Source organism: Pelodiscus sinensis, chromosome 21 (assembly GCF_049634645.1).
Source record: "Pelodiscus sinensis isolate JC-2024 chromosome 21, ASM4963464v1, whole genome shotgun sequence".
NCBI lineage: Eukaryota > Metazoa > Chordata > Testudines > Trionychidae > Pelodiscus > Pelodiscus sinensis.
In genome coordinates this window covers 4800324-4814062 of record NC_134731.1, presented here as the reverse complement: position 1 = coordinate 4814062, position 13739 = coordinate 4800324, and the positions used below count along the sequence as shown (strand labels likewise).

Here is a 13739-nt window from a genome sequence, read left to right as displayed (position 1 = left end):
TTGGATTCTGTATAAGTCAATTAAGTTACTGATTTATTAACCCTTTATAAACTATTCATGACTACACCCTTGACATAAAGCTCAACCTGTTGAAGTCACAGCGCTCTAATTCATTCTGGCAACTTTTTAATCTAATAGAGGAAAAAAGAAAAAAAAACCCTGCCAATGAAACCATAATGACTCAGTTCTTGCCTTGCCAAGCCCAGAAGTTGCTGTGTGGACTAGCCTGCATGGGAGAGTCTGCAACATACCGTACTGCTCTCCATCCCTCTGCACCTGCCATATGGGCACAAATTGTGCTCCAACAATTAAAAGCATGGGCAAGGAGAGGGCTTCATTACCTGAGGCTTTCTAAACATTTTGTCTTATTTGTGGTAAGGAATGCTAGGGAGAGACTAGTCTGCGCAGAGGCCAGCTCACTGAACTGGGGCTTCAGGAGGAAGAGAGCCTGGTGTAAGCTGGTATGGTCCTGATTCTCCAAATGAGGCCTGCTTCAACCAGTGGGGGTTGAACCCAGCAATGTGGAGCTTATTGCAGGATCAGAGCATCAGACAGAATGATGCCAGATGGTACAGAAGTGTTTATTGTCGTTATTTCATTTCACTCTCTCACCAATGCTGCCCCCTCCCCCTGTCACATATAGAACTCTAGGAAATTCCATCCAGCCCTCATAATGGCACCACTCAAACGTACTTTTTATTTACTTTGTTTTTTAAAGAACGCAAGCAGTGCATGGGTATCTATTTATTCATGTTTATTTCCCGTAGGTCCTATGGACGAGTCCCTTCCCCTCTGTCCCTTCTTTCTTCTGACTGCATAATGAGGACAGTGACACCTGACTGCACTTATATAAAGTAAGTTGAGCTCTGGGGTGGGAAGGCTCTGAATAAGAGTTGAGTGTAGTTACCATCTAATCTCCAATCACAATCATACTTGGCACCCAAGCCATGCTTTCCCTCCATCAGGCTCAAGTCACTTTTGCAAAGGTAGGTCAGTATTGTTGTTCCCACTTTGCAGATGGGGAAACTAAGCCACCTGCAGAAAAAGTGACTTGCTCAAGATACAGGCCAGGAAGTAGGGCTGGAGCAGAGAGGAAGAGAGACTCTTAGTACATCCAGAGCTGCCTCCTGATAGGCACATTCTGTATGACTGAGAACACAAGCTGCCTGATTCCCAGTTACTCCAGTCCTCAGCTAGGGGAAGGGATGGAGTGGGAGGACTTTAAGCCACCTGTGTAAGACACTGCCATACCTCCAGTGTCAATTAAGCAGCCATAAGACTGTTAGCATCTAGGCAACCCTAGTACTGCTCAGCCTCTCCTCCCTGCCCCCAGGCTGCCAACTCCAGGGTAACCATTACGCAGTAAACATCACCCATTAAGATGGGTAACTGGTTATCTGTTCATATCTTTATGCTGTGCTGGCTAAATGTACCTTCCAACGAGTTCTATGGACAAAGGCTGCAGAGGAAAGAACTTCCAGCAAAATGGTTCAATACATCACAATATTTGATTCAATCTGCAGTAAATGCAGCTCTGGACCTCCTAGCCTCAGCAAGGAACAAGTATGAGTATTCAGGAGACACAAAGCAGATATAAAATGGCAGAAGATCAAAATAAACAGAGACAAGCAGGAGCAGGTCAAAGGGGAAGGAGTTTTTATCTGGGGGGCAGAATGTTGCCAGAGCAGATGAAATGCTGAAGGCTTTTAAATGCTGACTGTAAAAGTACAGATGTGTCGTGCTGAAGAGGCAATGAACCAGATGCATCTCTAGTATTGCCTCCATTGATGCCAATGGACTTACACTGAGCTGTCCCAACAATCTCCCTGGCAAAGGTGGTAATGCTATGAATTTGTACTGCAGTAGTATCTGGACCCCGACCCTAGGATGCCAGGTACTGTACAAATACAACTCATCTGACAGCTTCCCTCCTTATCCACTAGCCAGCCCTCATCTGCCCTCAACAGTAAGGCCTTGTCTATACTTATCTGGAAGGTTAAATTAAGATATGCAACTCCGGCTATGTTAATTGCATAGCTGGAGTTGACTTACATTAATTCGACCTTTAGCGCCACCTCCACAGCAGGAGGTCAATGGGAGCAAACGCAAATGTTTACTCCTTACTCCTCACAAAAAATGAGGAATACCGGCATTGACAGGGGCGTTCAATTGGGCGGATCTTTACTAGACCTCTAAATCAAACTCCAGAAGAACCACCACCTCAGCATCAATTTTCCCAGTAGTGAAGATGTGGCCTAATTCTCTCACAATCGGTCTAGATTTCATCAGACGTTAGGGTGAAACCTTTAACGGTGACTTCAGCCCTTCTCAGGCACATAGAGCATGTGACACCCAGCTGTGCTGATGTAAAAGGTGTGGATGAATGCTGGATGCATGTTGGATGGTGGTGTGGTACATATTGCTTTTATGTGCGCGCTGGAGACTGAAATGAAACTGAAGGTGTGCTGGAATGCATACATGACAGCTATGCAGGCATTTGCAAGGTGCCAAAGAACACATGAGTCTTTCCCAGTGTAACCCCCAAGGAGATTGCTTGGATTCCCGGGGCCTTGTCTGCTGGCAGCTCAGGGAGAGGCACTCTGAGTTTGCCTTGGCTCCCCCTCCCTACCAGGGCCAGAGTCTGCCCGGCAACCCATGGGGAGTGAGATGCCCCTCCCAGGGGGAAGGAGAGACCATTGTTAAGGGGAGTCTGGAGCCAGCCAGGAAAAGGGGAGGACTGTGTGTGTGGGAGCTAGTAAGCCCCAGGCCTGCATGCAGGGTTCCCCCTGAGAACTAGCCTCTGGGGACCTGAAGGCAGGATCCCTCAGCTGGGTTTATGTCTCCACTGTTGATTCCCAATTGTGGAGTTTGCTGGGAGGCTTCCCCAGCCAGGCTGAGTTGGCTCTCCAGCTCCCTGGGTGAGAGAGTCACTGCATGGTCAGCTCCGCTCTAGCAGCAAGTTCAGGGCTGCTGCCTGCTGTGTGGGTCTGAATGCTAGGCTGGGAGGCTATAGTTTTGAATTTTGGTGCAGTTGTGTGGTCTGCATCTTGAGCCCTGCACCCCTTCGCGGTGAGGGGAAATTCTGGGACCGAAGCAGCCTGGTTCCTGCTTGAAGAGGACCCCGGTGAGAAGAGAGCAGCCCTTTGCAGAGACTGAGTCATCTCTCAACCTGAGGCTCATTCATGGAGTGTGTGAGTGCACCAATTTTTAGTTAGTAAGTCAGGGAATTTGCTTGGGGATTTTATTACCTGCAGCATATTAAACTGTGGAGGGATTTACTGCCTTCTCCCATTTGTGAGTCCTTTGGGCTGTACTGGACCTAGTCAGCGCCACTGCTAAACCACTGCAGAGAAGGATTGTGTGGTCAACAGTCATCAAGGGCCCCAACAAAGTACGCGTACCAACGGGACACTAACTTCACAGTTGCTGGGTACCGGTGACCCTAAAAATAGTGTTTTACCCTGTTCTGTTATAATTGTCTCCTGTTTAATATAATTGTGTTTATTATAGTGTATGTGTTTGTGTTATTTTCTGGGAGTCTCCAACTATCTGGCAAATACGTGGGGATTATCCTGGGCTAGAATTTTCCTCCCAAGCTGCCCTGGTGACCCTGCTAGGAAGGAGTGAGGGGGGTGGAGGCACCGCCAAGTACATCAATCAGAAAGAATAAAATTGAGTGGGTGGCGGGATCCAGAAGAACCCAGACCTATCTATCCAAACCTGAAAGGAGATTGGCTTTAAAAGAAGGTAACCAGGTGGAGAGGGGGTGCTACACCAGTAACTTCTTATTCCCAGGACTTAAGGGCCTAGGAAGAATGGGGTGTGTTTTGCTGCAGCCTTAGCTGTTACCAAGTGCAGCATGTGTTTAAGCTTGTATATTTCAGCACACCAAATATATTGTCTTTCCCCATCTCAGTGCAGGAAGATTTGAGTATACGTACTAGTGCCATGGACAGGAGCCTATAATAGGCTTCAGTGAGCTTCAGAAGTCAATAGAATGCTCCTTTCCATTAGCTTTATCCCAGCCAGACTTTCACATGAAGGTTCTCCCAAGATCTGTACACAGTCACACGGGGTCAAATCCAGCAAATTGCATTTGTAATGCTATCACAGCAATTCATTACCGAATACCACTTACATCTTTCAACTGGATCAGCAGGGCTCTGGCTGCAGCTCAACTAGACTACAGCTCTAGGTGTACATCTACTTTTACATCTGCATATCTACATAAAAGCTATGCTTGGGAGATGGGGGTCTTGGCCCTTACCTTTCTGAGAGTGAGTTTTGGAAGCTTTCCCCGGCCGAGAGATGAAATGAGATTGATGGATAGCATAATAAATAAATAAAACAGAAAAATTGAGAGTGAGAGAAGGATAGAAACAAACAGAACAGTAACATTTCAAACAGGCGGAGTTTTACAGTTATTTTCCAGGATCAAAGGGCTCAGTCTCACCATTTGCACCAAGCGCAACAGGGCCCCAATCTTGACTGCCACTGCCAGCAGTGACTGCAGTACAAATAAGGAAGACTGCACAGGCTTTGGAACGGGAGCTGCCCACCGAGTGGTAAAGGAGGGAAGAGAAATAACCTAACAGGAGAGCAGATTCTGCAACCCTTACTCTGGTGGAGCAGTGCTTATATTTGGGGGTCACAGCAGGACACCGAGGAGGGTGTCTGCAATTTATTGAGCAGATGGGTGGGACATGTCTCCAGCCGACAGCCACTGGGGAAGACATCATTTCTTCCAGACTGGGGGCACTGAGAGTGGGAACCCTTCCACAGACAGGGATCTGGCCTCTTTCATTGTCTGGACCTTCCCTGACAAGGCCCCCCCACTCACCCACACAGAGCCTGATTCTCACAGGATGGCATTAGGCCTCCTGTAGTAAAGGGGACAGAAAAAAAGAGATTATCCCTACAGAGCTTATGCTCAGTACACTTGGATCCTTTCAGGCAACCTGCAGCAAAAGCCACCTTCCTTGCACAGGAGCCAGAGGGGTGGCACCTACTCAACCTTCCTGTTAAACCTGGTGTTCTGACTATTGCTTCTGCTGTAAGGTAAACTGAGGCACCACATTCAGAGCGTCCAGACTTATTTCCAACAGCTGCAATCTCACTTCCTAAGAGCCTGGTGCCATGCATGCAGACAGCAAGGAGGGAGTAGAAGGGGGAACCCTGAATCCATTTTAAAGGAGCAGGAGGATACATGTGAAATGTTCCTGGCTAGCCAACTGAAAAAGAGTCAAAGTAATTTCTGACCCAGCCACAGGAGGACAGGGCTGAAAAGAGAAGCACCAGGCTGCATGGGAAAGGCTGCTCCCAGGAGATCACTGACCAACCCCTCCCCCACCCCAGATACCCACAGCGTCTCAACATCCCTGGAAAGCTGGTTCTCAAGAAAATTTAAGCCCACATCTCTGCACAGTTTGGATCTGCTGTCAATCAGCATTCAGACTTTTGGATGCTTATTCAGTGACCATCTTGCCCTTCGCTATCCCAAACACACTGGATTAACCAGAAGAGCAAGACCGAAGCTTCACCTCTCGAAGAGCGCTTCATCAGATGGGACCCTAGGTCCATCCCCCGTAGTCTGCACCCCAGCAGTGGGCCACACCCATCCCTCTTGTGCAGGAGCCCAGCAGCAGCCCGGGCCTATCTCCCTCAGGTTGGAGCCCAGCAGTTCACCCACCTCTACTTCCCTCAGGGAGGACACCAGGCCCATCCCCCTCAGGTGGGAGCTCAGCAGTGGCCACTCCTATCCCCCTTAGGCAAGTTACTAGGCCCATTCCCTTCAGGAGCGCTGCCAAGCGCATCTGCAGTGGCTCCAGCCAAGTAGAGTTATGGAAACTTGGATCCCAAGAGCCCCAGACAGCAGGTAATTTGTTGCATTTGATAGGAAAGTTCCAGACTCTAGAGACTGGTTTGGGTGCATTACGTCTTGCCCTGCTGCACACCGCCCTTTCCCTGAAGCATGTTTTAATAGGTTCACTCTCTTTTATTATTGTACAAATGAGCTCACAAACAGAGGAGTTCTTGATGCAGAGAAAACAGGAGGGCAGCTTTGTGCATGTCTCCCTTTGTGTGTATACAAGGTTTGAGTACCTTGCAAGTACTCAAGAGCTGCCAAGACCCAAAGAGATGGAAAAAGTTCATGGGAGTCCATATTTTTATACAACCTGCCCTTCTGCATAAATAGAAACAGCTCTAGATCCTTTTTGCCCAGAAAAGATCAGTTGGGGGACTCTGTAACTCTCTGTATCAGCTCCAAGGCAGGTTAGGAAAAACAACCCCTTTGTCATTCAGCATGGGCTTAATTTGGTTCTGGGAGTTAAGTGCTGTGGAGGCTGGCAGTAAGATCAAAAGCACTTTTCAGACTTAACAAGACCTGTGTAGTTATCAAAGAGCTCTTCTTGCTGTTGTGGCAGGTATGGGACAGCCCACATTGTGCAACTCTCAGATGGTCACAGGCACAACATCTCTTCTCCATGGCCCCATCACAAATGGTGGCTGCAAATGCCATTTTTAGTTTTCAATGTGGCCTTGTCCACGTGGAGAACTGATTCTGGAATAGGGCTGGGGGGAGTCTAAATAGCTGTTGCTATTCCAGAAGGAGAGTGTTCACATAGGACATCCTCTGCCGAGCCTATTCCAGTCAATTTCCCCATGTAGACAAGGCTTGCCTTTTGCTGCTTGCAGGTGGGCCCCTTCTAGCTGCCACTCCAGGCAGGAGGGCTGTGGTATTTCCTAACAACAGGGGCATTTCAAACAGCCTGGAGTTTGGGCTTCTTTCATAGGCACACCTGAGAATTTATTACTCCTCATCTGTTTTATGGGCATGCTGAAATGTCCCATGGGAGCTATACCAATTTACACCAGCTACAAGACTGGCTCAAATGAGTGGTGCTGACTTTCACAAGGTGGGAGTCTGAGCCCAATGATTCCAATTGACATGAACATGCGATATGGGATGAGCTCTATAAACAAATCAACCCTCAGCAGCTGATAACTTTAGATTTCAGGTATGTCTTTTTCTGTATCCCTTCAAAGTACAGTTGTATGCTGGGTATGCTTCATTTTGCTGATGATGAGGTGACTAAGGCCTGGGCGGCAGCAGCATGAAACGGAAGAACTAAAAAACCCATGGTCATTAAAGAAAACAGTAAAACTGCACCAGCTGCTGTGAGAACGAGCTGAAAGAGACTGAGCAGGCAGATAATAAGTTCTGGCCTTAGCAGATGGCTTTGTTCTGGAACAGGAATGGGTTCCCCCTCCCATACCTGCAAAGTTGTGTCACCTTCTCCTTCAGTCTCGCCATCAGTATATATCACTCTCAGCCTTGAGGTCTGCTTCCTCCTGGTCTTCCTCCCACTACAAACCCAATTATAAATATCCTCCTCAGCACAACTCTCTAAATAAACCAAAGGAGCAGCCTGACAATGAGGACTGCATGAGTGTCAGCATATTAAATTCACTCATTGTGGCTAGGAGGATGGGAAAAAGTAATCCCACCATTCATTTCTCTTATTGCTTTATAATACCACCCCGAACTCTGCCATCATAGCTACATCTCTCTATAACTATAGGATGCAGCTCCACACTTTCCATTCAATCACTGGACTCAGACAGCATGGAGATTCATTCATCCGCATTCTCATTTCTTCCTGCCACAAGCATTTATGCTACGGGGGAAGAGGATGGAGGGGATAAATAACAAATTGAATGTTACACATTAATATAAATAAAAAAGGTGCTGGAGTATCAAAAAAGGGACACTGATTAGACAGAAGGACATCATCCGCCCAGAGACAAGAGGACATTTCTTTAAGTATGAAGGCAATAATTCAGAAGCCTATCATGTTGAGAAGGAAATTGATTTTAGAGCAGGAGATAGCATAATGGGTATAGTACCTGGGCATGTTCATAGCACAAGGTGGATCACCATCTTTGCCCTAGAGGACATAGCCCTACCACCCGACGCATGGTGCTGAAGCAAAAGGTATTATCTGACACATACACAGAGTATGACCACAAGAAAAACACCGGGAAGGAAAAGAAAGGATGTTCTCTTTATTCAGGGCATCAAGAAGCTCTACTTTCTTGTCATTTTGACTTATAGCTGACGGAACCAATGTTGCACTACACCATATACAATGGCTCAGGGAAAATTTGGGAGGCAGTCTTGTTAGGAATACCAGGAGCTACTTGATTTCACTGCAGCTCTTTGAGAGGCAAAACTGTGTAACTACTGACAGATGGGACACATACCATAGGTATACAGCAGAGTGGCTGTTCTCTGGATAGCCCAGATTGCAAGAACCAATGCTGCCAGATTCACACCTTAAATCAGGTCCTGTTATCCTAGATCCTTGTCATCCAGACGATATCATACTTAAGACTGTAAGCTCTTTAGGGCAAGGATCATGTTTTTATTCTGTCTGTACTGCTCCAAGCGCAATAGAGTTCTGGCCCATGACCGTACAGTGAAAATGGGGAGAATATTATAAAACAATTCCCATTATTTTCAGTCCCACTTAGTCACTCCTGGGACACTAGCTCACTTCTTTTGGAAATCGCAAGCCAGATTCACTTGCAATGGATACCCGAGAGCTGCTTGTACTAGAAGTCTCAGAGGGGTAGCCGTGTTAGTCTATAACTGAAAAAAAAATTAAAAAACAACAAATAGTTCTGCAGCACCTTAGACACTAACAGAAAATGTAGATGGTATCATGAGCTTTTGTGGGCATGAATGAAGTAAGGGGTTTACTAGGGGGTTAGCACTCTGGCACTGTCCCCCTTCAGACTTGTTCTCATGATAGCAGGAACTAACTCCCTCCATCTTTGAAAATCTTCAATTAACAATAGGCAATATTCTCCTCTCTACTCCATAAAGTAGCAATCAGCTGCGACACAGGAAAAAACCTACCCTCTCTCAAGATGTTCTTTCTCTGTTGCCAGCTGTTTGAAATGTCCCTCTTTGGTGCAGGCAGCTTAATTAACATGCTGACAATGTGCTAACCAATGGCACCTAGAATTGCCCCTACTGTAATCACTACCAAGTCCTAGTTTGCCTGCAAACACTACCCCTAGGAGTAAAATAGAACTGTAGAAAGAAGGCAACAATTCCACTTATCTCAGCTACTATCTTTGGTGGCATGACTTCAGTCAGTTTGTTGCCATCATCTTTACTGGATTATTTATTGCATCATTCTAGACTCAGCTATCATAGTCCTCTTACAAAACCTACCACCACAGGGAGCTGATCCAGGGCTGACTGCCTTTATCGTCAACTTCTGTAGGAGCAGAATCAGGCTCTAAATAGGCAGTTTCTGCTCCAAAATGAGCATAAAAACCTAATCGCTTCAATTACCCAGACGGCAAAGGACCTGATGCAGAGTGCTTCGTAGCACTGATTAGCAGCATTTAACAGAGCCATTTATAAACTGACAGCCGGTCACAGCATCAAGTAAATAATCATAATGTTGGGTTGGGTTGTTGGGTTTTTTTTTTTTTAGATAAATAGCTCTAACCATCTCCATGATGCTCTAGTTTAAAAAAAAAAGTGAATGCCCATCAATCTCTCTCTGAAAATGCTGCAGCTAGAACAAAAAAATGAGAGTGGGGGAAGGGCTGCATTAGCTGATGAAAGCAATGGCTGGAATAGCAGAGTCATTATTAGGATTCCTAGGTGGGAATTCTGAACCTGCACAGACACTTACCCCCCAATCACTGGCACATGATAACTGTAGGAGTGTCACTGCAATGGAATTGAACCCATATCTACCAACCCTCAGGCTAGCGCCTTAATCACTGGGCCCTCCCTTCTCTTTCTCCTAGCTGTACACTGCCATTTCCCAAGCTTTTTGACATGCCACAGGAAGATCCAGGAGTCTGGGGGCTAACTGGTCTAAATGGGTCTCTCTCTATGGATGTCAATTTACACCAAATGAGAATTTGGCCCTAGTTGTGTGATGCTAAGCAGAGCAATGCTATCAATACCTGATGATCTGGTTACTCTAGTTAGCCATGAATTGTCTCAAGTTTAACTCAAGATTCCCCATCATATGACAGATCTTTTGAAAGCGGTCACGGGTTAGTTACGATTGGGAAGGCAAATGAAATTGTGGCTCCGTAACTATACCAGCAGCACTCCCTACCTCTTAAAACATATGAATCAAAAGTTCAAGCAACTGGATTTGCTGTTCTTATAGGATACACTATGTAGAAGCTATAGAAACCATTTTCATATTTAGCTAGAAGCCATCTTGTATATTAGAAACCATTTCAGCTTTTCTCTCAAGCACGTAGACCAGAGTGAACTTTCTGTCACCCCATGAGAAGAGGCCTACAGGATGGGCTATTGGTATGTGTTAATGGGCTGGTTGGGACAGGAGATATACTCCCTCGTACCTGTCCGCCATCTTGTTGATAAGGCTTTGTTTTTCCAAGTTTAATTGAGGATTTCTGTAATTAGATGCCCTGACTGTTTGGCTAAGGGTATAAAGATACTAGGATTGATTGTATTAGCCAGCCTTACTGGGCCTGGCTCTGCTGGGACCACGGTTGGCTCATGCTGTGCTTTATTAATTAATAAAGCTGTTTGTTAGCTGCCTAAACAGAGAGGAGCGTTTTTTTGCTTCAACAACTAGATCTGCTCTACCATGTGATCTTCACCTATTCCCCTCCTCTACTTCAGCACTCCACATTCTCTGGGCTTGTCAGTAGCATCACTTGTGTCTGCTATGGTGGGATTGTGGAAGCTCAATGCCTCTCTACACAACCACGGTGCTGTAAAGTACAGGAAACATCAAGAAGCACCCACCCGTGCACTCAGTTCTCAGTACATGACCAGATGCGTCACATGTCCCAGGACCAAGCTTAGCATCTGCTTCCACTAATCTTCTGCTCTGCCAAGTCCGCACTACTCAGCATATACCCCTGTTAGTGAGTCTGACCTCTTGAAGGGCTGAATCAGCCGAACTCCATTGGCAGCAGGGTGATTAACATCAGCAAACGCTGTGGGATGAGTGTCAAACCCACAGAAATCTTTCATAGACCATGGGACAAAGGAAAGAGGAGATGGGAAAGAAAAGATATATGAGAACATCAAAAACGCATAAACAAAAAGAAGAGGGGAAAAGCAGGAAAAGGAATGAGTAGAGAATGAGGCTAAAAGAAAAGTGACAGGGGAGATAAGGGTCAAAGAAAACAAGATAGAAAGACAGTGATAGGTCAAGACAAGATACAGTTTCTTATCCTCCCCTCCCCTTTCTCCTTTCAGTTTGGATGTGAAACCCCTCCAAGCTGCCCTGGAGATTAGAGGGAGACCAGCCATCTCACCACCCACTCTCCCATGAATGCCACAGCATGTTCAGCCCTTGCACCACTCCCACATTTCATTTTAATTTTAGCAAATACTTCAAAAGAGAGAACCCAGAATTCCGAGGACTTAGCTGCTGCCCATACAATGGAAATTCACAGAGCATCACAACCTATTGCTCATTACAGATCAGCGAGTCACTGCCTCTCTCCGTAACAGAGAGGAAGCAGAGTAAAGGTCGTAAGATCTATGCATATTTAATTCTTGCTGCTTGTAGACTAGCATTGAGACATACCTTGGCTTTATTGATTGTGCAGTGGAGAGCATTATTTTCCTGGTCATACAGCAAACTGAAATCTAGTGTTCCCAGCGTAGCTGAAAAAGAAAAAAAAAGCCTTGTTAACTTGAGCTGATAAGCAAATACTGTTTTTACTTCCTCTAAAAGGGAATAGAGTATGCTGGGGAAAGGGACCTTGTAACATGCAAAAAAAATACTGGTATAAGCTTGGGGTGAAATCGCCTGCATCACAGGAGTGTGGGGAGTCACAGGGGCCTGCGCTCCCATCCACAGTGAGTGGACACTCCTAGCCAGCAGGTAGAACAGAAGGTTTATTAGTCAACTAGGACAGAGCATTGGAACAGGCTTGACTGTCCAGAAATTAAGAAACAGTCAATATAATCCATCTTGGAGAAAGGGGCTGAGAGCCACTCCCTGCACACCAAACCACCAGAAACTAACCCCCATGCCTAGCCACCTGGACCCAAGCTTCTCTTCCCTTTGTTCTCCTTCCTGGCTCTCCTTCCCAGGGAAAAAGGTGTCACCTGGCCAAGCTCCCTCCCGTGCTCAGGTTATGAAGGGCATTGTCCACTGTATATGTGCTGTGTAGCCTCCCTCAGTGAAAGTCACACCAGAAATCCCTGTCACCATGTAGATATTAGTGCAGTGCCCCAGAAAACTGAGGCACACACATAGGGTTATTATAGCACAGTAGAACTCACATGCAACATAAAAAAACAAATATAATCCCCACTTCATCAAAGCCTGCAAACTCAGGGCCTGATTGTCAGAGGTGCTGACCAATTCCAGGTGCCACTGAACTCACCATGGATGCTCAGTACTTTTGTGAATTGGACCAGATACATGCATTCACCTCCAAGAAGCAATTCGCAAAGCCCCCTTCAGTTTCAATGGGAACCAGATTGGACACTAGCACATACATCACACTTGACATAATGATGCTTTTAGCCATCCATATCCCAGATCAGGGACATCCTCAGCTGGGTCTAAGAAACTGAAGGAGGCTCCTTTGTTAGACAGCTGGGCCCGTGGGACTAGGAATAAATCCCAACCCTTCTTGCCTAGAACACTGCATATTATGGCATAAATTCACCCCATGCCAAGTGAACACAGGACTCCTCAGTCGCAATGGGATCTACACCCATGTGTGCCAGGGATAAATTTATCTAAGATATTGCAACTGCCAGATTCTATCATCCCTGGAAGCCTTCAGCTCCTGCCAGCCCAAACCTACTCTCTGCTCCTCTTCCTGCAACAGCTTCCAGATTTCTCTCCCTCCCCATCTCGGTATGCTCCAGCTGCCCTGCAATCCCACTCCTTGGCAGGCTTCAGCTGTTCCCCTACCCCAGGCTTGGACAAGGAGCCAGCTCCACTATGCCTCCCAAATCCCATATTCTAGGTTTCCCCAACCTCACTGCTCCCATGGAGGCATCTGTGCAGGAAGCAAAGAGGGGAGGCACCCTACTGGGATCCGCCCACCTACTGCAGTGTCACAGGGAGAGAGTTGCAGGAGGCAACTCCACCATGCTCTCACTACTCTAGGGTACCATGCTCAGAACAGGCAGGAGCTATCCCAGCCCCCTGCTTGACAAGCAGACTTTAGTGGCCAAAGCGGGAACTGCAGCTAAAATTCCCATTGCTGCTGATTGACGGGCAATTCCCAGACCTTAACACTGGGGTGAGCAAAAGGGCCTCTGTGGGCTGGAGCTGACCAGCCAAACGGGTTGATCCAGCCCGCGAAGGCCCTGCCACTCCCCCGCACCTAGGCCAATTAGAGCCTGGGGGCAGAGGGAAGCGCACGAAGTTTCCTCCACCCTGCCAGAAGCACGCAGCGTTTCCTGGCAGGGAGGGAGGACACTTCGCACACTCCCCTGCACCCAAGCCCTCATTGGCCTGGGGGCAGGAGGAGTGAGCGAACTTTCCTCTGCCCTACTCCCACCCTGAGAGGAGCATGCGTCACTTAGAAGCACCCTGATTGGCCTGGGGATGGAGGAGCACGGGAAGTCTCCTCCTACCACCAGGGGCATGGGTGCTTAGCGGGAAGGAGAAGGCAAAGGGACTCCCCTAGACCAATCATGGGCCGTGGGTGGGCAAACCCGGAAGCATCCTGGCCCCGCCCCTTCT

General features: G+C 47.1%; 1 protein-coding gene across 1 annotated transcript in view; it reads right to left on the bottom strand.

Moving 5' to 3' along the window:
- The window catches only part of DOC2B (double C2 domain beta), a 192921-nt gene that overhangs the window by 143031 nt on the left and 36151 nt on the right, over positions 1–13739 (bottom strand). The window contains exon 2 of the mRNA XM_075904663.1: positions 11613–11692. Coding sequence (XP_075760778.1) covers positions 11613–11692 — 80 coding nt within the window. The remainder of the gene's footprint in view (positions 1–11612; positions 11693–13739) is intronic.